Here is a 24,092-nt window from a genome sequence, read left to right as displayed (position 1 = left end):
TTCATGAAACTTCATATCTAGAAGGACCTCGTAACCCAGATCTCTTATTTAAAATCTCAAGCGGATCAAGCGTAATTGTGGGGGGCAGCTGGGGGGGGACCGGAAATCTTAGAAAATACTTTAAAGCGGTGAGATCAGGATGGAACTGGATGGGACGATAAAAAACCTGTCTAAGATACGTAACTGACATAACCGGACCGGATATGCTCTCTTTGGTGGAATTGGAGGGGGGGGGGGTAATTTTGAAAATTGAGGTATTTGTAACTTACGAAAGGGTGACCAGATCTTAATGAAATTTGATATTTAGAAGGAATCTTGTGCTTTGAATTTCTTATTTTAAATTCCGACAGATCCTGTGACGTTGGGGGGAGTTGGAGGGGAAATCGGAATTCTTGGAAAATTTTGAAAATTGGGGTATTTATCTTACGAATAGATGATCAGATCTTAATGAAATTTGATTTTTAGAAAGAATTCATGTCTCAGAGCCTATATTTCAAATCACGACCAGATCGTTTGACATTGGGGGGAGTTGAAGGGGGATATCTTGGAAAAACGCTTGGAGTGTAGGAATCGGGATGAAGCTTGGTGGATAGAATAAACAAATGTCCTTGATACGTGATTGACAGAATCGTGCTGATTCGCTCTCTTTGGGGGAGTTGGGGGGAGGGGTTCAGTGATTTGGCGAGTTTGGTGCTTCTGGACGTGCTAGGACGATGAAAATTGATAGGCGTGTCAGGGAGCTGCACAATTTGACTTGTAAAGTCGTTTTCCCCAGATTCGACCAAAAATTAGAAAAAATAGGTATTTATAACTTACGAGTGGGCGATCGGATCTTAATGAATTTTGATATTTAGAAGGACATCGTGACTCAGATCTCTTATTTTAAATCCTGACCGGCATTAAGCCTCTATATTCCTTTTTAAATCAATCTATTGTTTCGTAGAATTTTGTTAGAGCTCATACCATATGATCTCTTGGCTCTTAGCTCTTCTCGCCTTCGTCACAAGTGCATATGAGCTCTTAGCTCTTGTTAAAAGTAAATATGTTTCGCAATTAAATGGTTCTGCTTCCTCTAAACGAGATGATATTTTCTCTGTGTTTCATCTGAACATTCAGGGACTCTGCTCGTCTTTTGATGAGTTGAAACGGATCTTTAGTGGATGGAACTCCTGTTGTTATAGGATTAAGTGAAACTTTCCTGGATTCAAAAAAAGGATATCTTCCAGATATTCCAGGATAGGATGGAGAGGCCGAATCGAAACAGATGGCGAGAGGTGGCCTTATGCTTTATATTGCTGATCGTCCTTGCATATAATGTCCGAAATGATTGAGCAGAAATGAGGAAGGAATCTTTGAATCCCTATTATTGAGATTAAATCAATGCGCAAGTACTTAGTTTGTCGGTTTGGTTTATAGGTCCCCCAGTGGATCTATTCCTTCGTTTTGAAAATTCTGGATAATTTTTGAACTCAGTCCAAAAACATCCCTGTGAACTAATCCATATGGGTGATTTTAACCTCAACCTGTTGGATCAAAATTCTGATTCAACTATTGATCTTTTGTCAATGATGCTCTCTTCGGGAACTCTACCTTCAGTTTGTCTACCAACCCGAGTTACAGAAACACAAGCGTCTCTTATCGAAAATATTTTCTCGTCACTAGATGTTTTAGATAATTTGGTGCTGGTTAGAGATATTTCTGATCATTTTCCTGCTATTTCCCGATATAAGAGTGCTGATCAAGCGCAGCGTATAGCATCACCGTCATATCTTCCATTTTTCCGTTATAGTGATACTGATCTAAGTCTACTTTATTCTCGTCTGGCTGATGTGCCCATGGGGTAGTTTGGTTTCTGATTTAGATTTTAACCACTCTTTTGATTCCTTTTATGATTTAGTTAAAGGAAGGAATCCTGGAAATTTGCAATCGGGGTCCAGCGCCCCATACTTCGAAAAGGATATCACCACTGAATCCATGGATGACTCCAGGTCTCCATAAAAGCTGGAAATGGAAAAATTATTTGTGAAGCTTTACAGGACTTCACCATCTTTAGCTCATCACGTACGATTCAAGACCTATAGGAATATATTTAATTCGCTTTGTCGAAGGATAGTCTCAGTATTATATAGGAAATTTTTCTGAATGTGGGAAGGAATGTAAGGAAGACATGTATTTAATTAATTCAGTTCTTAGACCTACTCCCCCTCTGCTTTCAGTTCCATCAATGCTGAAAATCGATGGTAAAACCGTCCAAGGAGATGTAGACGTTCAGCTAGAGCTTACCTCTTATTTTGCTGATATAGGAAAGGTAACTGCTTCCTCTGCAAGCTCAGCAACTTCTCGTTGCGATTTCAGAGCCTTTCTTGGACCCTCATGTTTGAAGTCGATGGTCTTGAATTCTGTTTCTGAATTTGAGGTAGCTCGTATCGTGAATACTCTTAAAGGATCATCCTCTTCAGGACCAGACAAAATTCCTGCAAGGGTTATCCGTGCCATTCTGCCTGCTATTCTGTCACCATTGACTAAGCTCGTCAATCTGTCTTTCGAGAAAGATATTTTCCCTGAATCTCTCAAGCGAGCTAAGGTTATAGTACTCGATAAGGGTGGCTCTCGGAGTGATCCTGCTAATTATAGGCCAATTTCTCTCCTATCTGTTTTTAGCAAAATTTTTTGAGAAGGCTATGCTATCCAGGCTTCTTAGGTTTTCTGGATGCAAAGAATTTTTGCATGATTTCCAGTTGGGATTCCGAGCGAGTCACTCTATGGAGCATGCTTGCGCAGCTTTATCGAATTTCATTCATTTGGCAATAGATTCTGGTCATATCCCGGCAGCTTATTTTTGGTTGTTCGTAATGCTTTTGATTCCTTGACTCATCGGATTCTTCTTGGAAACTATCACATATTGGTATAAGATCTAACGCTTTTCTTGGTTTTATTCATACCTTTCTGGTAGGCTTATTTCAATTGATCCGCTTTTCCGGAGCCCTTCTGAAGTATATTATGGCGTCCCGTAGGGATCTGTTCATGGTCCCATTTTATTTTTGATTTATGTTAATGATCTGATTTTAGCTGTAAAAACTCCAGGCCTCTGGCATGTTGCAAGCTGTGTCAGCCTAATGCTCAGTCGTGTTCCAATACTTCTTCTAATGAAGATTTTCTTGTTGCTTTTACTGATGATACCACTCTTGGGACCCCTTGGGGAAGACGGAATGTGATATCAAGTCTAACCTTGTGGCATTATTTGAGAGAGTTATGTCGTGGTTTAATGCCAATTACTTGGTCTTGAATGTTGGTCTTATTTTTTCTCGAATTGGTGTAGCTTTCCCTCAGCTTACACACACCTTCAGGTGTCACAAGGCTCCTTGTGTAGACCAGAGAATCGGGTGGTCCGGTTTCTTGGTATCCTGCTTGATGAGAACCTTTCATTCAGAAACCATGTAGCCATGATTAGGGTTAAGGTCTCACGGAGTTTGGGTATCATTCGAAAACTAGATATACATTTCCTGGATCTATCTGAAACTTCTTTTTTTTCTGTCTTGTCCAGTCATATGTTTCTTATTGCCCCATTGTATGGATGTCTACTTTTCCGTCTACGCTGCGGTCACTTTCCGTCATGTATAATAAAGCACGGCGTCTGGCTATGGACACCAACCGTTCTTCACCAACACAGCTCTTAAGTCTACGGTCTATCTACATCATTTCTTGTGCTTCTTTTGTCTTTGATCAACTTCACGGCAATCTTCCAAAATCTCTTCGAAAAACTCCTATGTTTATTTCTGATTCAGCTCCATATAGCCGTCGTTCTTCAAATAATATCCACATTCCGCCTACCCTTACTGTTCGATCAGATTTCAATCCCAACATTGCTTGTCAACAGGTCTGGAATTCACTACCTTCTTCAGTGCAGAAATGCCACTCGTTTTGGACTTTTAAAAGGATTCTTAAGGATCATTTAATAGAGAATCAAATAGATTTTTTTTTCTCTCTTCTGGGGAGTTGATGGCCCCTGTGTTTTGTTAGTGGTGTGTGATTTTCCTCTCTGCACTTTGGTCCCAGGCCTCAGGTATGTTCTGTATATTTTTTTTTCTTTCTTTTTTTCTCCTTCTAGTTGTTGCTTATGTTGTATCCCCCATAAATATGTTGCCTGTAAACTGCTATATGTGATTGCCTATATGGAATTTATTGCTTGTATAATATTTTTTTTCTTATCCCCCTTGTATTCCTTGCCATGAAGCCTTTCGAGGGGAATTATGTGTATTGTAATTCGATTTTGAATTGTATTTTGTATTGTCTTCTATTTAATATTAATAAACTTCTCTCTCTCTCTCTGTCTCTGTCTCTCTCTGTCTCTCTCTCTCTCTCTCTCTCTCTCTCTTTCTCTCTCTCTCTCTCTCTCTCTCTCTCTCTCTTTCTCTCTCTCTCTCTCTCTCTTTCTCTCTCTCTCTCTCTCTCTCTCTCTCTCTCTCTCTCTCTCTCTCTCTCTCTCTCTCTCTCTCTCTCTCTCTCTCTTTCTGAGTCAGCTACAAATGGCAATATTTATCACTAACGACTTGTTGGACTGTAAATCGAGAATTCGGATTGTCACGACAAAGTCCTATTGTATCCTACAAACGGATAATGTTCCAACGTTGCCCCAACGGATACAAAAATCAAGGGACTTGTATCCGTTGGGAATTGTATCGATCCCTCCGTGATTTTAGGTTCCTCCACCCCAAACTCCCCCCCCCAATGTCACCAGATCCGGTCGGGATTTAAAATAAGAGCTTTGAGACACGATATACTTCTAAATATCAAATTTCATTGAGATCCGATCACCCGTTCGTAAGTTAAAGATACCTCATTTTTTCTAATTTTTCAGAATTACCCCCACCCCTCCAACTACCCCAAAGAGAGTGGATCCGTTCCAGTTATGTCAATCATGTATTTAGGACTTTGCTTATTTTTCCCACCAAGTTTCATCCCGATCCCTCCACTCTAAGTGTTTTCCAAGATTTTAGGTTCCCCCACAACTCCCCCCCCCCAATGTCACCAAATCCGGTTGGGATTTAAAACAAGAGCTCTGAGACACGATATCCTTCCAAACATCAAATTTCATTAAGATTTGATCAACCGTTCGTAAGTTAAAAATACTTCAATTTTTCTATTTTTTTCCGAATTAATTTCCAATACAAGTCCCAACGGATAGTGGGAACAGAGTTGCCACTCTCTGTGTTTTTCTCAACTTTTTTCAGTGTATTTGGAAATTACGGCAAACTTCCTAAGCATTAAACAATTTTAGGATTTTTTTTTCCTGCTAGAAAGATGAATACGGTATATTTTATGCAAAATAAATACTGAAAATTGTGCAAAAATATTAAAGATGTTAGAAAGTCTTTTTCTTAAAATCAGTTAATTTTTCCCTAAACTAGCTAATTTTAATGTCTCCATTTGTTATATTTTGTCTTTGTTTGGATTGCTCTGTGACTGGCATGAGTTATTCTTATGCACCTAATAAGTAACGGTGAGGCAGAACATTGCTTCGCTTGTGTCTTTTCATATTAACTATTCAATAAAAAAAATTAAATAGATACCAGTAGCAAAGATTATTAGGTGAAAAAATGAAATAGGAACCATGGCAAAGAATAATAGGGACATTGGCATTTTTTTCTAAATCATTCAGTACTTTTTCAATACTTCTTCTCTCTGAAGGCCGCAATTAAAACAAAATTTCGTGAATATTTTTTTGATGTGACCAATAGCCGTTTTCAGTGAAATAGAAAAAAGCGACAAAAATCTAATCGATGAACAAAACTCATTAATAAAGGACAAATTAAAACCGATCATTTAAGCTAAATCAGTAGAGCTGTAGCATCTTCACTTCACAAAAGTTCAGCTTATTAAGAATATGTAGCATTTTTTTTTTTCGAAACTAAAATGATAAATTCTATTTTGTTTTGTTTTCTAAGATGAAAAACTGCAGATTTTGAAAACATGCTATACCCTTAAAATTTCTTTTTATAGAAATCCAGCCATTGACGTTAAACAGAATTTTTTTTGAGAATTCTGTATAGTTACCAATTACCATGTTACGTAGTTACCATGACAACTGATGTTACTATTATCATCATTATTCATTGCATTTTTTACTGAATTAACAAAACACAACATTATTGAAAACTAAAGTGGACAATTTATTGCTTCTAAGCCTTAGTACATAATAACTACTTTTTAAAACCTAGTAAAAGTTTTTAAAACTAATTTATAATATTTTTACTAAATTTTTAGGACTAGATAAAACCAGCTTTTTACCGAAAAGACAAAATCCTCGCATAAGTCAATTTTTTTTTAGTAAATAATTCGTTACGTAGCTTGCACTAGGTAGTTTGTTCTTAGGAACCTCTCCTCAAAGAAATCTGCTGGAGGAAATTTATTTGGGTTTCAGGCCTTCAAATCTCTTGTAAAGAGACTGCGGATTCCCTTTAAGGATCCTCCTCTCCATCACCTAACTGCTGCTTATGTTCACGAATAATAAATCACATTCCTTATCAGGGATTTTTTTTTTTTCGGTTGTATGTTTGTCAAGAAGATTACTTTTATTTTTATTCAGAAAAACTGCCCTTTTTTGTTTCCAAGACATTTTTCCTTTTTCGTTTCCAAAATATTTTTCTTTTTTCTTCTTAATCTTTCTTCTTTTTTCAAGACCAATAATTTTCAAAAGATTTGTCGTAATTTTGGTTAGTACAGAGAGGTCGGGAAAATTGCTTTCCTTCTTTGGAGGAATGTACAGAGAACAAAACTAAAAAGCTGTAGCCTTTTCTATGTATTGTTTATGTTTTGTTTGGTAACGGTAGATGGCGCACGCTGGCACAAGCTAAGACTAACAGCATATGCTCTAGTAGCTGATGGCACTGTAAATGAGAGACAGAAACCTTTAAAGAATATGAGATATTTTCTCGTATTTTTATGACTATACGAGACTAGCGCTTTACTGAAAATAGTAAATCCATTATTGAGTCAAAAATCTACTATGGAGCTTGCAAAAAGTAACCGAAAACCTATAAGGCTCTCCGAATCCCTTCACAAAACGGTATATCAAACCCTTACAGTAAATAATTATAATAAAATTCAACAATAAACAGTAATGGGGACAGTTATTACCTCAGACAAAGAAGAAGACGGAGAAATAAATAAAGCAAAATATTAAGAGAAATCGATTTTACCTCATAATTCAAAAATATTAAACATAAGTTATTTAATTCTGCTACTGAGGAAAATTGAAATATTTTCGAACTAAAATGAATGTTGAGGTTGTCATGCCATTGAAAGTCTTATTTGAATAGTTAAATTTTTAAAAGTATCATGGTTGCAGCAGTTACTGCAACCTAGTAAAAGGTGAAACAGAGCCTATTCCTTTGAAATGTACTCATAAATATGACGTCAATCAGATGATTTTTCTTGTTAATCATTTGTTTTTTGTGCAATTTTGCCTGCATCATAGACACTAAAAACGATGCAACCACCAATGAGGCCTATATGACGTATTTATGCTCTTCGAACGGATTTTATAAATATGATGTGACATGAATCTTTTTTCCAAAATTAAGATTCCTAACATTTTTTTTCAAACTTCTCACATATATAGATCATCTTTTCTAGGCCAGAAAATCCCAGGATGCCAATTCTCCCGAAAAATATGAAGCAGTTTCCGAAAAAAAACAACAAATAAATAATTGTGGCTCGTTTAAAGAGATAGTATATATATCTTCTATTTATAAAAAAAAACAAACAAAAAAACAAACTATTACCAAAAAAATAAGGGGGGACTAGCTGATACTCCACGTGTTGCTGGGGTGCGTAGCGCCGCTGCAACGCGTGGCAGGGGGCAGCTAGTATATATATATATATATATGTATATATATGTATATATATATATATATATATATATATATATATATATATATATATATATATATATATATATATATATATATATATATATATATATATATATATATATATATATATATATATATATATATACTAGCTGTTGGGGTGGCGCTTCGCGCCACCCCAACACCTAGTTGGTGGGGGCGCTTCGCGCCCCCCCAAGCCCCCCCGCGCGCGTAAGTCGTTACGCGCCATAATAGTTACGCGCCATTGTAGTTGTGTCCCTATGTCCCACCTGTGAATATAGATATATATATATATATATATATATATATATATATATATATATATATATATATATGGTTTTAACTACGTAAAACTTGCGAATATACAACATTCTTTGCTGTCCCATTGTCTTTGCATATAAATAGATTGTCAGGTTTACCGACTCTTGAACATGCAACATATAATGGTCCATGGGAAAACAATCTGTATTCAGATCTATACCTCATGATTCTAATGATTGCCCTTGAGCTTTGTTGATGGTGATTGCTAATCGACCATTCCCTGTCCCGGTGTCCCGGTCGTCATTTACATCCCCCTGTTTCCCCCGGTGTCCCCGTTGTAGTTGTGTCCCTGTGTCCCGGTCGTCATTTATATTCCCTGTGTCCCGGTCGTCATTTGTATCCCGGTGTCCCGGTCTGTATATACATTCGTTTTTTAGTTTTGTTTTTCTCCTTTATTTTTTTCCTTTTTTTTTCTTTTTTAGATTTTTAGATTTTTTAGTTTTTTTATTAGTTTTTAGTTTTTTTTTTCTTTTTAGTTTTTTTGTCCCGGTCGTCATTCATATCCCCCTGTTTCCCCCGGTGTCCCCGTTGTAGTTGTGTCCCTGTGTCCCGGTCGTCATTTATATTCCCTGTGTCCCGGTCGTCATTTGTATCCCGGTGTACCGGTCTGTATATACATTCGTTTTTTAGTTTTGTTTTTCTCCTTTATTTTTTTCCTTTTTTTTTCTTTTTTAGTTTATTTAGATTTTTAGATTTTTTAGTTTTTTTAGTTTTTTTAGTTTTTTTAGTTTTTTAGCTTTTTTACTTTTTTTATTAGTTTTTAGTTTTTTGTAGTTTTTGCCTTTTTTTTAGTTTTTTCAGTTTTTTTTTTAGTTTTTTATTGGTTTTTACCTTTATTTTAGCTTATTTTTCAGTTTTTTCCTTTTTTTTAGTTTTTTTTAGTTTTTAGTTTTTTTAGTTTTTTACTTTTTTTAGTTTTTTTAGTTTTTTTAGTTTTTTAGCTTTTTTATTTTTTTTATTAGTTTTTAGTTTTTTTGTAGTTTTTGCCTTTTTTTTAGTTTTTTTAGTTTTTTAGCTTTTTTATTAGTTTTTAGTTTTTTTTGTAGTTTTTGCCTTTTTTTAGTTTTTTTAGTTTTTTAGCTTTTTTATTTTTTTTATTAGTTTTTAGTTTTTTTTGTAGTTTTTGCCTTTTTTTAGTTTTTTCAGTTTTGACGTCACCTGATCCAGTTTTTTCAGGTGACGTCACCTGATCCACGATCCACAGATCCACAGACAACTTATTTTTATATATATAGATAGTTTTTTTTTTTTACTTATGTCCTGGTCTTCTTTTAGTTTTTACCTTTTTTAGTTTTTTTTAGTTTTTTAGATGAAAATTTTTTTTAGTTTTTTCCTTTTTTTCTTTTTAGTTTTTTATTGGTTTTTACCTTTATTTTAGCTTATTTTTCAGTTTTTTCCTTTTTTTTAGTTTTTTTTTATTTTTTATTTTTTTCAGTTTTTTTTTTTAGTTTTTTATTGGTTTTTACCTTTATTTTAGCTTATTTTTCAGTTTTTTCCTTTTTTTTTAGTTTTTTTTAGTTTTTAGTTTTTTTAGTTTATATCTTTTTTTAGTTTTTTTAGTTTTTTTAGTTTTTTAGCTTTTTTATTTTTTTTATTAGTTTTTAGTTTTTTTTGTAGTTTTTGCCTTTTTTTAGTTTTTTTAGTTTTTTAGCTTTTTTATTAGTTTTTAGTTTTTTTTGTAGTTTTTGCCTTTTTTTAGTTTTTTTAGTTTTTTAGCTTTTTTATTTTTTTTATTAGTTTTTAGTTTTTTTTTGTAGTTTTTGCCTTTTTTTAGTTTTTTCAGTTTTGACGTCACCTGATCCAGTTTTTTCAGGTGACGTCACCTGATCCACACATCCACAGACAGACAACTTATTTTTATATAGATAGATAGATATATATATATATATATATATATATATATATATATATATATATATATATATATAAACTAGCTGTTGGGGTGGCGCTTCGTTTTTATTTTTTTGTAGTTTTTGCCTTTTTTAATTTTTTTCAGTTTTTTTTTAGTTATTAGATTTTTACCTTTTTTTAGTTTTTTTTAGTTTTTTAGCTTTTTTAGTTTTTTTTCTTTTTAGTTTTTTTCTTCTTTTGTATTAGTGTGAAATAATTCAGACGTCATATGCGAACAAACATGACGTCACCTGATCCACAGATCCACACACAGACAACTTATTTTTATATATATAGATAAGTTGTCTGTCTGTGGATCTGTGGATCAGGTGACGTCATGTTTCTGTGTCGGCTGACGTCATGAAATTAGTTGTCAGGTGACGCCATGTTTCTGTGTCGGCTGACGTCATGAAATTAGTTGTCGTCATTTTTGCTTTGACGGTGACGTCATTCAGGATGACGACCGGGACACAGGGAATATAAATGACACAACTACAACGGGGACGCCGGGGGGCACAGGGGGATATAAATGACGACCGGGACACCGGGTCATAAGAGAAATCAGAGACTGGGACACCGGGACACAAATGACGACCGGGACACAGGGAATATAAATGACGACCGGGACACAGGGACATAACTACAAAGGGGACGCCGGGGTGCACAGGGGGATATATAAATGACGATGGCGACTCAGGGAATGGTCGATTAGCAATCACCATCAACAAAGCTCAAGGGCAATCATTAGAATCATGAGGTATATATCTGAATACGGATTGTTTTCCCATTGACCATTATATGTTGCATGTTCAAGAGTCGGTAAACCTGACAATCTATTTATATGCACAGACAATGGGACAGCAAAGAATGTTGTATATTCGCAAGTTTTACGTAGTTAAAAACATATATATATATATATATATATATATATATATATATATATATATATATATATATATATATATATATATATATAACTATATATAGATATATATATATATGTATATCTATATTCACAGGTGGGACATAGGGACACAACTACAATGGCGCGTAACTAATATGGCGCGTAACGACTTACGCGCGCGGGGGGGCTTTGGGGGGGGGCGCGAAGCGCCCCCACCAACTAGGTGTTGGGGTGGCGCGAAGCGCCACCCCAACAGCTAGTATATATATATATATATACTAGCTGTTGGGGTGGCGCTTCGCGCCACCCCAACACCTAGTTGGTGGGGGCGCTTCGCGCCCCCCCCAAGCCCCCCCGCGCGCGTAAGTCGTTACGCGCCATAATAGTTACGCGCCATTGTAGTTGTGTCCCTATGTCCCACCTGTGAATATAGATATATATATATATATATGGTTTTAACTACGTAAAACTTGCGAATATACAACATTCTTTGCTGTCCCATTGTCTTTGCATATAAATAGATTGTCAGGTTTACCGACTCTTGAACATGCAACATATAATGGTCCATGGGAAAACAATCTGTATTCAGATCTATACCTCATGATTCTAATGATTGCCCTTGAGCTTTGTTGATGGTGATTGCTAATCGACCATTCCCTGTCCCGGTGTCCCGGTCGTCATTTACATCCCCCTGTTTCCCCCGGTGTCCCCGTTGTAGTTGTGTCCCTGTGTCCCGGTCGTCATTTATATTCCCTGTGTCCCGGGTCCCGGTCATCATTTGTATCCCGGTGTCCCGGTCTGTATATACATTCGTTTTTTAGTTTTGTTTTTCTCCTTTATTTTTTTCCTTTTTTTTTCTTTTTTAGCTTATTTAGATTTTTAGATTTTTTAGTTTTTTTTATTAGTTTTTAGTTTTTATTTCTTTTTAGTTTTTTTGTCCCGGTCGTCATTTATATCCCCCTGTTTCCCCCGGTGTCCCCGTTGTAGTTGTGTCCCTGTGTCCCGGTCGTTATTTATATTCCCTGTGTCCCGGTCGTCATTTGTATCCCGGTGTACCGGTCTGTATATACATTCGTTTTTTAGTTTTGTTTTTCTCCTTTATTTTTTTCCTTTTTTTTTCTTTTTTAGTTTATTTAGATTTTTAGATTTTTTAGTTTTTTTATTAGTTTTTAGTTTTTTTTTCTTTTTAGTTTTTTTGTAGTTTTTACCTTCTTTTTAGTTTTGTTAATTTTTTTTTTTACTTGTGTCCTGGTCGTCATTTATACTCCCTGTGTCCCGGTGCTTTGTTGATTGCTAATCGAACATTCCTTTTGTCCTGGTCGCTTTCTCTTTGAGTGTCGTCATTTATTAGTTTTTTCCTTTTTTTTTTAGTTTTTTATTGGTTTTTACCTTTATTTTAGCTTATTTTTCAGTTTTTTCCTTTTTTTTATTTTTTTTTATTTTTTATTTTTTTTAGTTTTTTACCTTTTTTTAGTTTTTATAGTTTTTTTAGTTTTTTAGCTTTTTTACTTTTTTTATTAGTTTTTAGTTTTTTTTTGTAGTTTTTGCCTTTTTTTAGTTTTTTCAGTTTTTTTTTTAGTTTTTTATTGGTTTTTACCTTTATAGTTTTTTTAGTTTTTTAGCTTTTTTATTTTTTTTATTAGTTTTTAGTTTTTTTTGTAGTTTTTGCCTTTTTTTAGTTTTTTCAGTTTTGACGTCACCTAATCCAGTTTTTTCAGGTGACGTCACCTGACACATCCATCCACCCATCCATCCACACATCCACAGACAGACAACTTATTTTTATATATATAGATATATATATATATATAAATGAATAAGTTATCTGTGTGTGTGTCGACTGACGTCATGTTTGTCGACTGACGAAATTACAGACCGGGACATCGGGACACAAATGACGATCGGGACACCGGGACATAGGGAATATAAATGACGACCGGGACACTCAAAGAGAAAGCGACCGGGACACAAGGAATGTTCGATTAGCAATCACCATCAACAAAGCACCGGGACACAAATGACGACCGGGACACAGGGAATATAAATGAAGACCAGGACACTCAAAGAGAAATTACAGACCGGGACCCTGGAACACAAATGACGACCGGGACAAAAATGACGACCGGGACACCGGGACACAGGGAATATAAATGACGACCGCGACACTCAAAGAGAAATTACAGACTGGGACACCGGGACACAAATGACGACCGGGACAAAGGGAAACAAGAACAACGGGGACGCCGGGGGCACAGGGGGATATATAAATGACGACGGGGACACAGGGAATGTTCGATTAACACTCACCATCAACAAAGCTCAAGGGCAATCATTAGAATAATGAGGTATAGATCTGAATACAGATTGTTTTTCCCATGGACAATTATATGTTGCATGTTTAAGAGTCGGTAAACCTGACAATCTATTTATATGCACAGACAATGGGACAAGCAGAAATTAAGTAATAAAATGAGCTTTCTCAAAGGAAAGTAAAGAAAGACATCAAAACTTTAAACAAACTGAAATTACTCCATAAATGAGGGGCCTGTCTCCTCCTCAACCCCATACGTCACGCTCAAGTTTTCCTGTGGTTTAAAAATACTTATCATTTCAATTCAACGGTCCTTGTGTTTGATCAGTAGTTCTTAATACTCAGGGTAAAATTCAAAAAAAATCTTTGTCGTAAAGAGGGGGAGGGTTGGGCGGAGCAACATTCATACACGGAACAATTTTTATATATAATGATTTAAGTTGTAATATGATGTCGTTGTATACATTATGCCATTATATATACGGGCTCAATCTGCTATACATAGCGCCAATCAATTAATTATGATATGTCTTTTGTCAAAGATATGTGTGCTACACATTATCTTGTATATGAAGATGCTGTATTTGTCCAACATTGAGTTTTATTTCTAACGCTGTGTTTTTGTTCCTGCAAAAACAAGTAGATATAGCGATTTCTTTTCAAATGAGCCCTTCAACAGCTCCCTATGATGCTGCAGTGCCGTGCTAGGAGTGTAGAAGAAAAAGAGTAAAAAAGAGGACATCAGTCACATCTACCCATGTAAAAAGGGATTTTCCCTATGTTCAGGCCGGGGGCTGTAAGTCTCTTCTATAGGGTTTTCGACAATGGCAATTTCAGCGGTGTACTTTTTGTTTCGATTCGAAGAATTCTTTTTTTTCTAAATACCAATAAATGGGTTTTTGTAACAAATTTTCACTGTTAAGATTAATTAAAATAATAATTGCAATTCCTGAATCTGCTACAGATAACAATTTTCTCTTGATAGACAGTATAAAAAAGTGCTTAAATTTTTCGTTACTATTGGCTATTATTCCTGATTTACTAGTAACATGAGTTCCTTGCTATTCGCATTAAATTTACCTACCTTTTGCTGTTTCTAGTGGGATCTGTTGCTGATTTGCTCAAGGGCTAGAGTTAAAAAAAAACCCAAAAGAGATTGGATTTATATAGAGCTTTCTAATAGTTTCCACATATCATTTCAGGAACGTTATCGTTTTTCGAACAGAAAATAGGTTTATTAGATTCTGCTTCGGAAGAAAATGTCTTATAATTAGTATCATTTTTGTAAAAAAGCTAACATTTATGCTAATTATTTCGAATAAGCTATCTTCTTTACATGACGTTTGAATAAACTAATGACAAGATCACTGAGAATCGCCGTCAGTTGAACCTGTAGAAACCTCGTTCAGTGTTCCATTTAGAGCATTGTATACACCCATTAATAAGCAAAGAAACTGATGCTCCAAGTAGTCCAATTAGAAACAGCATTCGGATTGCTATTATTGTGTTATTATTAAGGGCTATTGCGATTCTTAATTGTTCCCCACAGGGAAATAGGTACTCCTTTTGCCCGTCAATTTGGCAGCCACCTGTCTGGTAATCATAAAGATCATCTGCTTCATTCTTCAAGCCAGTTTTGGTGGAGAAACAACAGGATGGTGGTACTTCTTTTGGTTTAAAACTAGGATTTAAAATGTTAAAGTCGAGACGTACTGCACCTTTATGAGAATCCATACCACAGCATTCTAGCGTGGTATGCATGTCATTGATCACCGAACTGTGCCATTTCGTATCCATTTTTTCAATACTTTTTCTATATGTGTTTATAATTGTGTCTTCCAGGACATCATTACCCATCAAAACATTAGTATTCCACACTGTCAATGCCAGGTATACAACACTCAACACAAGACAAAAATATTTTACATTGGATTTTATTTTAGCACGATAAATTGCAGGTATCATGATAATTGAGGCACAAAAAAGAAAAACGAGTTGAAGTCCACAGAAATTCCATATGGTGCTTCCAGATATCCCAGCGTTCCATGGAAGAACAAAGGTTAATAATGCTCCTATAGCTAAAAGTATCAGTGATGTATAACACACAATTTTTGTAAAATTTTCAATAGCAATTTTTTCATTAAACTTCATTTTATGCAACCGGAAAACTTCATTAGTACGTTAAGCTATAAGCCTTCCTTCAGAATAAAAAACTCAACTGTCTTTTTTATTTTTTTGTCTTTGCTTTTTGATTTGAAAACCAATTCTAAAGAACAGTTTAATTGGCCTGAATAATTCTGCATTTGAATTCTAAGTTACACCTTCCCCCAAAAAATAAAGAAACCAAACTTTGCATGTATGACCCCAAAGCTGCTTAGTCAAACGTGCTGTAAAGAAATGTTAGTATTGTTACGAATTGTAATTATTCCGGCACTTAGCGGTAGGCTTCTATATATGGATTCTCATTGTCGTTTGTCTTCTAACTGCAGACAATTTGATCCTTTTTTTGTTGGCATGACGTCACTACAGGCTCGATAGAACCACCCTGGGAAAAATACGTGTTCTTTCTTAAAGTTGCGACTCAAAATAGTGTATTGTGACCTATTTAGATCGTTCTTGTGGCCAGAAATGTCAATTATTAATTTTAAGAAAAAAATAACTATGTAGCTGCTCTTTCTTCGGGTAGCTGCTCTTTCTGCGGGAAAATGGTTGGCTCCCCAGGGAACTCATAGAAAGTTCAAGGGTCCTAATGAATTTTGATCAACAGTTTTACGTCATAGTTTGCTGGCGTCGAAGATTGTGATGGTGTTGTTCTTCTAATATAATATTTCTTTCTTCTTCACTTTCATTTTTGACTCGTTCTGATTTTTGCTTGTGCTTATGTTCTAACAACACAGTTCTTTGTTTTCACTCTATTGTTGACTCTTTCTGATACTCGCTTTCTCGCGATTGCTTGTAATTCTCACTGCCGCTTGTCTTTAACCGTATTTCCTTGTTCTCGCTGTGGCATAGCTTTTAGCTGTATATTTCTTTGTTATTTTGTATCGGATTAACGACGCTTCTTGACTACTAAGGTCCCTGCGTCGGCCCTGCAGTGCATTCCTGCAGCATGATTCGATCTCTGGGTCCCGTATTACCAAGCTAAGGTCAAACCCGCTGCGCCACTGCAGGACTTTCTTTGTTATTCACCTTTGTTTTCGAGTAGTTTGAATTCTTGCTGCCGCTTATCTTCGAACCGTATGTTTCTTTGTTCTTCCCTTTTGTTTTTGACTCGTTGTAATTTTGCTGATAGAAGTATTCTGACTGTTTATATTTATTCTCCATTCCTTAGCTGATCGGATTGGTCTTCCTGCGTATTAAGGTGTAGGTTGTTCATATGTCTTCTAGGCACTATGGAACTACTTAAAACGTCTTTTGTAAATATACTAATTATCCTGGGAAAACCGCTAATTCTTTCTTAAATTTGTGACCTATTTATGTAATTTTTGTGGCCAGAAACGTCAATGTGCCAGTTTTAAGAAGAAAAAAAACTATGTAGCCGATTTCGAGGCCAGGTCCCGTCATGGCCCAGGCAATGTGAGCCTCTTCTTCATATCATGGCGTTACCATAGGTTAGATACAACCACCATGGGACAAATACAAATTTTTCCTTAAAGTCGAGACCTTTTTAGTTCGTTTTTGTGGCCAAAAATGTCAATATGCTAGTTAAGGAAAAAAAAAATGATGCCGATTTCGAAGCCGGACAAGGGCACTCGGCAAGGGGTAAGCTTGCATATATTGATTGTCGGTGTAAGCAACAACCTCTCCTAGTAACACACTAAATGAGTCAGGTTTTTGCTACTCTTTCCTCAAGAAAGTGGAGGGCTCCCCAGGGAACACGTTGAACCTTGAAGGACCCTAATGAGCTGTAATAAACAGTTGCATTGTTTATGGCGTCTTTGTAGGTTTGAACTTGGTTTTGTGTCAAATTTTGTTGGCATCGAAGATTGTAATGTTGTTGTTCTTCTACCGTAAAGAAAGAAAACGTGTTCTTCTAATGTAATATTCCTTTCTTCTTCACTTTCATTTTTGACTCGTTCTGATTTCTGCTATCCCATGTCTTCTAACAGCACAATTTTTTGTTTTTCACTCCGTTTTTGACACATTCTGATACTCGCTTTCTCGCGATTGCTTGTAATTCTCATTGCCGCTTATCTTTTAACCACAAATCATTCGATTGGAAATCAGAAGTTTTAGTGCCTTTTATGCTTATGTTAGAAAGTAGTTACTGTAGATGATCTTGCCTTAGCACCATCAGGCTTTCATCTATTTCCGAAACTCAAGGAATTTCACTACCTTTTTGCATGAGTTTATTTTCCTCTCAGGATTCCAGCCGACTCAAGCAACCCGATTTGCTTCATTTCTGAGATGTGATAGTTTTTGTGACTTCTTGGAATTTCTTCCTCAAGCACTTGATAAACGCTGCAGAACCACAACAGCTCGAATTTGTTTGGTAAGTAATTTACTTTTTATCTACAATCAATAAGGAAGGATTACAAACTTAAGAACTATTGCGATCAGGCTTATACTAAGATGTCTTTTGGTTAGTTCAGAATCATAGGCAGTGCAAAAGCGCTGTCTAAGTAAAAAGCGATGTGGGCATAATTTTTCTTATGACCAAGACACTTTGTGCCTTGTCGCAGACACTTCAAAAGGGCCCCATTCGGTTGGAAATTGAAAGTTCCAACGCCCATTTTTAAGACTAAAGTTATTCCAGGGCAACCAGACCTCCCCCCTCTCTACCCCCATCATTTCCCCAAACACAGCGAATCAAAATTTTGAGATAGCCATTTTGTTCAAAATAGTTAAAAGGTTCTGTAATTATGTCTTTGGGGATGAAAACCCCTCCCATAGTCCTCAGGGCAAGGGTTGTAGGCTATAACCCGGGGGAATATGAGGTTTTTATGGAAGGGGTGGTCGTATTAACTTCGGAGGGGCTTATATGATTAGAAATCAGTAGTTCTAGTGCCCTTTTTTAGAGTTAAAGTCATTTAAGGGTAACTAACACCCCCCCTCCACACACACACACGTCCTTGTATCCCCTAATGCATCCGAAAGAAAATTTGAGATAAGTATTTGGTTAGAAAACACTCCAAAGAGCATGTAAATACGCCGTTGTGGTTGATACAGCCCCCTTAGAGTCTGGGGGCGAAGGTTTTAAGCTATGGTCCGAGGGCATATAAGGTTTTTATGGAAGGGGTCATCGTATAAACTTTTGAGGACTCTCATTTGATTGAAAGTTGAAAGTTCTTGTTCCCTTTTATGAGTAAAAAATGATAAAAGGGCAACTAGCTCCCCATCCTCAACGCCCTCTTTCCGCCAAAATTCTGATAGAAGTTACTAGAGCTCTTTTGTTCAGAATAGTCCAAAGAACAGGGTGGACACAACCCCTCAGAAGCCAGGGGCAAGGGTTGTAAGTTGTCTGAAGCCCTGGAGCATGTATGGTTTTTATGGAACGCGTGATCGTATAAACTTCGGATGGGGCTCATTTGATTGGAAATCAGCAATTTTAGTGTCCTTTTTAAGAGTCAAAAGGTATTGGAGGGCAACCAGCCACACCCTCACCTCCACGCCCATTTTCCCAAAATAAATCCAATCAAAATTTTAAGAGAACTATTTTTGTGTATTGCTGAAAGGTCCAATAACTATATATTTGGGGATATCAACCTCTCCTTAGTGCTCAGGGCAAGGGCTGTAAATCAGGGAATTAGTCCGTCGTGTATGTATATATAGTATATGTTATTGAGTAAGGTAGGTAAGTTTGATATTTTCTCTCTGAAAGACGAAGGGCATTCAGGTGAGCATTCCAGAGAGTGTCGAGCCGACTGTTGAACTGAATTAATACCCGTTATCCGCATACGGTTTGTCAAATACATTTTATTCATGAATGACTAAGTATATTAATTTGGAATATTCAGGAAATGACAAGAGAGATGATCATTTGACAAAATAGGAAATATTTCAAAGCTACTACTAGTAAAACTCCCACTACTATCATGGCTAGTACTACTAGCACTAGAACTACTGCTTCTGTATTGATTATTACCAAGGCTGAGGATATTGAAATGAACATTCCTGGAAACCTTGAGGGGAAAATTGAACTAAATCAAACCATTTATGTGCATACTGAGTACTGATACAGGCCTATCAGCAAAGTTTTTGAAACGGCTTATGTATCAAGATGGAACTGCTGGGCCATCATGGGGAGAGGGAGGATGTTCACCTGACCAAAAGGCAGCATATATCTGCTACTATTGCTATTAATACTGCTGCCACCTCTACTGCTACTACAACACTATTGCTGCTACTACTACAACTATTACTATGATACAAGTACTGTTAAGGCTTCACGTATGAAGATGAAAAGTTGATCAAAAATCACTAAGTGCATGCAGGTTTTCAAAAGAGCTTATCTAAAAAATGGATTTGGGTATTAAGTAGGAACTTTCAGAGAATGCTTAAACGGTAAGATCAGCTGACCAAAAGGTCATGTTTACAAGCCTCTACTAACATTACTACCACTGCTATTATTACTACTGCTAAACTACTCTTTCAATCAACTAATTCTTCAATTGCAATTACTCGTAAGGCTAAGAATGTTATCATCTTAATTCTCTTAATTTAATTGGAATTCCTAAATTCTAGTGCTCTTTTAAGAGTTAAAAGTGAAAAAGTGTTCGAAGTTAATTCTGCCTCTACAACTACTGCTTTTGTGCCGAATATTCCCAAGGCGAAGGAAATTGAAGTTAAAATTTGAGGAAATGTTGAGGGTAAAATTATATTAAATCAGAACGTATTATCTGCATACAGATTGTCAAAATAGCGTATCAGTAATATTTCTGAGACAGCTTACTGTATCAAGCTGAAACTTTCAGGGCATCCTGAGAGACATTTTCTATTGGCCAAAATGCTATATGTTTTTGCTACAACTGCTATTAATACTGCGGTTACTACTGTTACTGCTGCTAGTTACATGATGCTAATACTAAAAGTATGAAGGTGAAAACTTAAGAGAATATAGAACGAAAATTTGAACTAAATCAAAACACACTATGTGCATGCAGACTGTCAAATAGCTTTATCTCAGGATTGGATAAGAGAATTAAGTTGGAACTTTAAGGGAATTCTTAAGGGAGAAGATCAATTGGCCTTAAGGCAGTATGTGCATGTGGCTACCACTACCACTACTAATAATACTGCTACTACTACAACTGCTCAGACTATTATTTCTGTTGCAACTACTAATGACACTAAGAATATTAAAAATTTCGGGAAGATGAAAATTTCATGACGTCTTGAGGGAGAAAGTTAACTAAATTAAAACACTCTATGGACATTCAGGCTATCAAAAGGACATATCTACAACATCTTACTAAATATATGACTAGAAATTCTCCCCCCTTGTACCCCAGTTATAACAGGAATGTCATTCGTTCTTTACTGAAAACAATTTATATTTTAAGTAGCTTCTCTTTTATCATTATAACGTCTAGAAATCGATTAACGAAAGCCCTCGAAAGGGGTGCGACTATATTTTTTAATATCAATCCAGTTCCATCAGGGTGATATGCGATTAAGTTCTATTCATGCCGCTACTACTATTACTACCACTACTACCACTATTACCTCTACTACCGCTACCAATCCTGCTTATTTGGTAAGTGCTACCAAGGCTCAGGATATTGAAATTGAATTTGAAGAAATGATGCCCCTCCCCCCATATTCCCCTTGGATAATTTCGGATATTCATTAGAAGTTAAATAAAAAGTTCTACTCACATGTTTAAGTCGTAGTCTATAGCATTGCCTATAGTAAAGAGCCGTAAGGGTTCAATGTGTTCATATTTTTTTTTATTTTTTTAAGCTACTACATCGAGTTTCAATCCAAAAGTTCACCAACCCGGGTGCTGAAGGTCCGATTTTATTTAGAGTCCAATAAATCCATTCATTGTTTATGCAAAAATATTACATTTTAACACACCTCTTTTACACACCGCCTATGAAATGGAGGTCCAGGCACGTTCTTGTAAAGAGGTATAGCCAGTTTCTTGTACTACTTAATACTAGTATTACATTCAGTCTAATGTATAACCTCAAACAAATTTCAAGAATTTGGATTTTGATACCATTCGAACCGGAAAAAAATTCTCAGTAACATATAAAAAATCGGCCAAAATCGGACGAGGCAAAATTAACCGTTTTTCGTCTTTTCTTCTAAAATGATGACCCATTAATTTGATGACTCAAATTAATTGGCACGTATAGAAAACCGATAATAGGTAAATCTTGTACTTATGTACTTTGTTTTTGTTTTGAATGTTCATGTTCAGTCCCCCCTCCCGCCCATAAATCAAGCGTCGATATAGGTCTGAGAACAACATCACGCGAAGTTATGCGCGTCAATTTAACCAAACCTAAACGTGACCACCCCACATTCTTAGAATCCAATAAGCAACTTTGAACAAAAAATCACAGGTAATTTGAAATTGCAAAGGGATTAGAGATTCATCTCGTTTATTTAACTAATCATATGTCTTCTTCATCTTCAATTTGGACCCGATAATTAGAGCAACTAGTTACTTTGCAAGATTTGCAAGCAATGCTGCAATCGATGTCATTTCGATGACAGCTGCACCGGTCACTACCACAGCATCCCTTTCTACCACACTTCATGACTGTGAGAATTTTCTTTGGTGCTGGTGGAATATCCCTGAGGGTAGGGTACAGCATGCCGTTCTGGGGTTTCCATCCCCAATTCTCAGGATCAAGGGCAATGCTCTTAACCCCGATCCGATCTTGTTCTTGAAGTTATGTTCGGAAACAGTGAAAATTCGCTGCTGCTGAAGTAGGAGGTAGATTTTGGGGATGGACGAATGTTGTAGACGTTGCTACTTTCTGCTGAAAGACTCGGTGCCGGTAACTGTCAAGATTGTCAGTAGATTTTCCACCGTACAATATAGAAAATGCAGCCTCTCCTGCTGCTTTAATCTCTGCTTTCGAAGCATCAATTTGAGAAAACGTTGAAGATTTTCCCCTAAACTGTTCATTGTCTCTCAGCCGTTTAGGCGTAATCCCTTTGCCAAGTTCATATAGACGGGAAGTTGTGTCGCAGCCAAGAATTGCGTTAGGAAGTATAACAGTTCAAAATAGTTCAGCAGTAAAACTGCTGATGATGAACACTGTATATGTGTTCGAAATGTCCAGTTAAAAATTTTATATCTGTTCACTGTCGATTAAAAGGTTTCATCCCTATTTTTAAATGTTATTCTTTCGTCATGGAAAGGCAGTGTGGTCTTTGAAGTTATGTAAGAACTGCGTTAGCAAAAGGGAGCAGTTTGCAGCTTTCAGTACTAATCTTCTTAATAATGGATTCGATGTCCCAAGTTGCGCCCGAAGTTTTGGTTTAGGCTGCAAGTAGACCTTGTGGTGCTCAGGACTACAATGATAAAGTAACAACACGAACAAGTCGGTATTGTCACCGATAACTACAGTATCCCAAGTCTTCGAACACTCAACCGCTGTGAGCACAATAAGCAAGTCAGCATCAGCTTTAGCTTGAATGGTTTTCAGACCTTTGCCTCGTAAATAATCAGAAAGTACATTGACGAAACGGGCTTTATTCTTTTTGCACAAAAGAAATTCCTCTTTTTTGGGGGTCAATTTCATTTCTGGGCTAAACAGTGCCTCCCGTTCAGTGACAAGATTTCGCTTGAGATGAGTCACGTCTTTCGTCGAAGCAGCGATGTTGTAACCATCAAAGACAATAATGGCGTCTAGATACTTGGCCGAGACGTAGTTCCAGTATCCGTCTAAGATCTCCGAATATGTTCCTTTCTTCTCCCAGGGAATCCTGTGAAACAAAACGCACCCGTCTAAGACGTAGGTGCAAGTCAGACTAAACTTTTCCCCAATAATATCAATTTCTGAAAGCCGCTTGATAGATCTTGCCAGCCCCGGTTTATATGGCTTTGGAACGTGCCAGGATCGTCAGAAAGCCACGCAGAATAGGAGCAAAGCCCATATTTAAATGAAGATTCCTCGTCCATATTTAGTCTTTTAGATACAGTTAGAAGACGCTGAAACAGCAATGAAGGGTCTTAACGGTGGATCTCTCCCCCCTGTTTTTGCTTCGCCGTCATAAGGACTACTTAATCCTTCCGTTTGAACGAATGTTCCTTCAGCGATTTCCCTACTATTCCATCAGGAATCTTCTTCCCGACTTCCACTGCTTTGTGGGTGTTCACGTTTTCTGCAGCAGTCATGCCACTAGCAAGGCTTCGAAGCGATGGCAGATCACCCTCGAAAGGAAATGACTGCTCGACAAAGTCAATAACTATTTGTGTGTCTGACATATGGCACCCTTTGGTACATATTACCATTCCTATGACATTCTCTAATATTCTCATGATAAAATGTACTTTAAATCCATTGATTCGTGTTTTCACCCCCCCCCCAACATGCTAGTCCATGGTAATTCACGCCACCGTGGCACATAATGGCAGACAAATGGCAGCCTTCGAAACCTCTCTTCATTCCTAAGACATTTTGCAGCAATTATATCCGTTTACACTAGAATCGATAGCTTACACGTAAAGGAAAATTCCTAATAGTTTTTCCACTAGCGACTCATGGCAGTTGACGCCACCTTGGCACAATGTACCCACCCGGTAACACCCCCTGGCGTGTATTATCATGCCTAAGGCATTTTCACCCTTTTGCTGATTCCAAGATTTTGT

The 24,092-nt window shown here is 36.6% G+C and overlaps 1 protein-coding gene across 4 annotated transcripts in view; it reads left to right on the top strand.

Moving 5' to 3' along the window:
* LOC136037862 (origin recognition complex subunit 5-like) overlaps positions 1 to 24,092 on the top strand; it is a 98,901-nt gene that overhangs the window by 56,768 nt on the left and 18,041 nt on the right. For all 4 annotated transcript variants that reach the window (XM_065720715.1, XM_065720732.1, XM_065720727.1 and 1 more), the window contains exon 4: positions 17,683 to 17,810. In XM_065720715.1, the coding sequence (XP_065576787.1) occupies positions 17,683 to 17,810 (128 nt within the window). The remainder of the gene's footprint in view (positions 1 to 17,682; positions 17,811 to 24,092) is intronic.

This window comes from Artemia franciscana, chromosome 2 (genome assembly GCF_032884065.1).
Source record: "Artemia franciscana chromosome 2, ASM3288406v1, whole genome shotgun sequence".
NCBI classification, from domain to species: domain Eukaryota; kingdom Metazoa; phylum Arthropoda; class Branchiopoda; order Anostraca; family Artemiidae; genus Artemia; species Artemia franciscana.
Note: the sequence above shows the minus strand (reverse complement) of the source record. Positions and strands in the feature narration are given on the sequence as shown.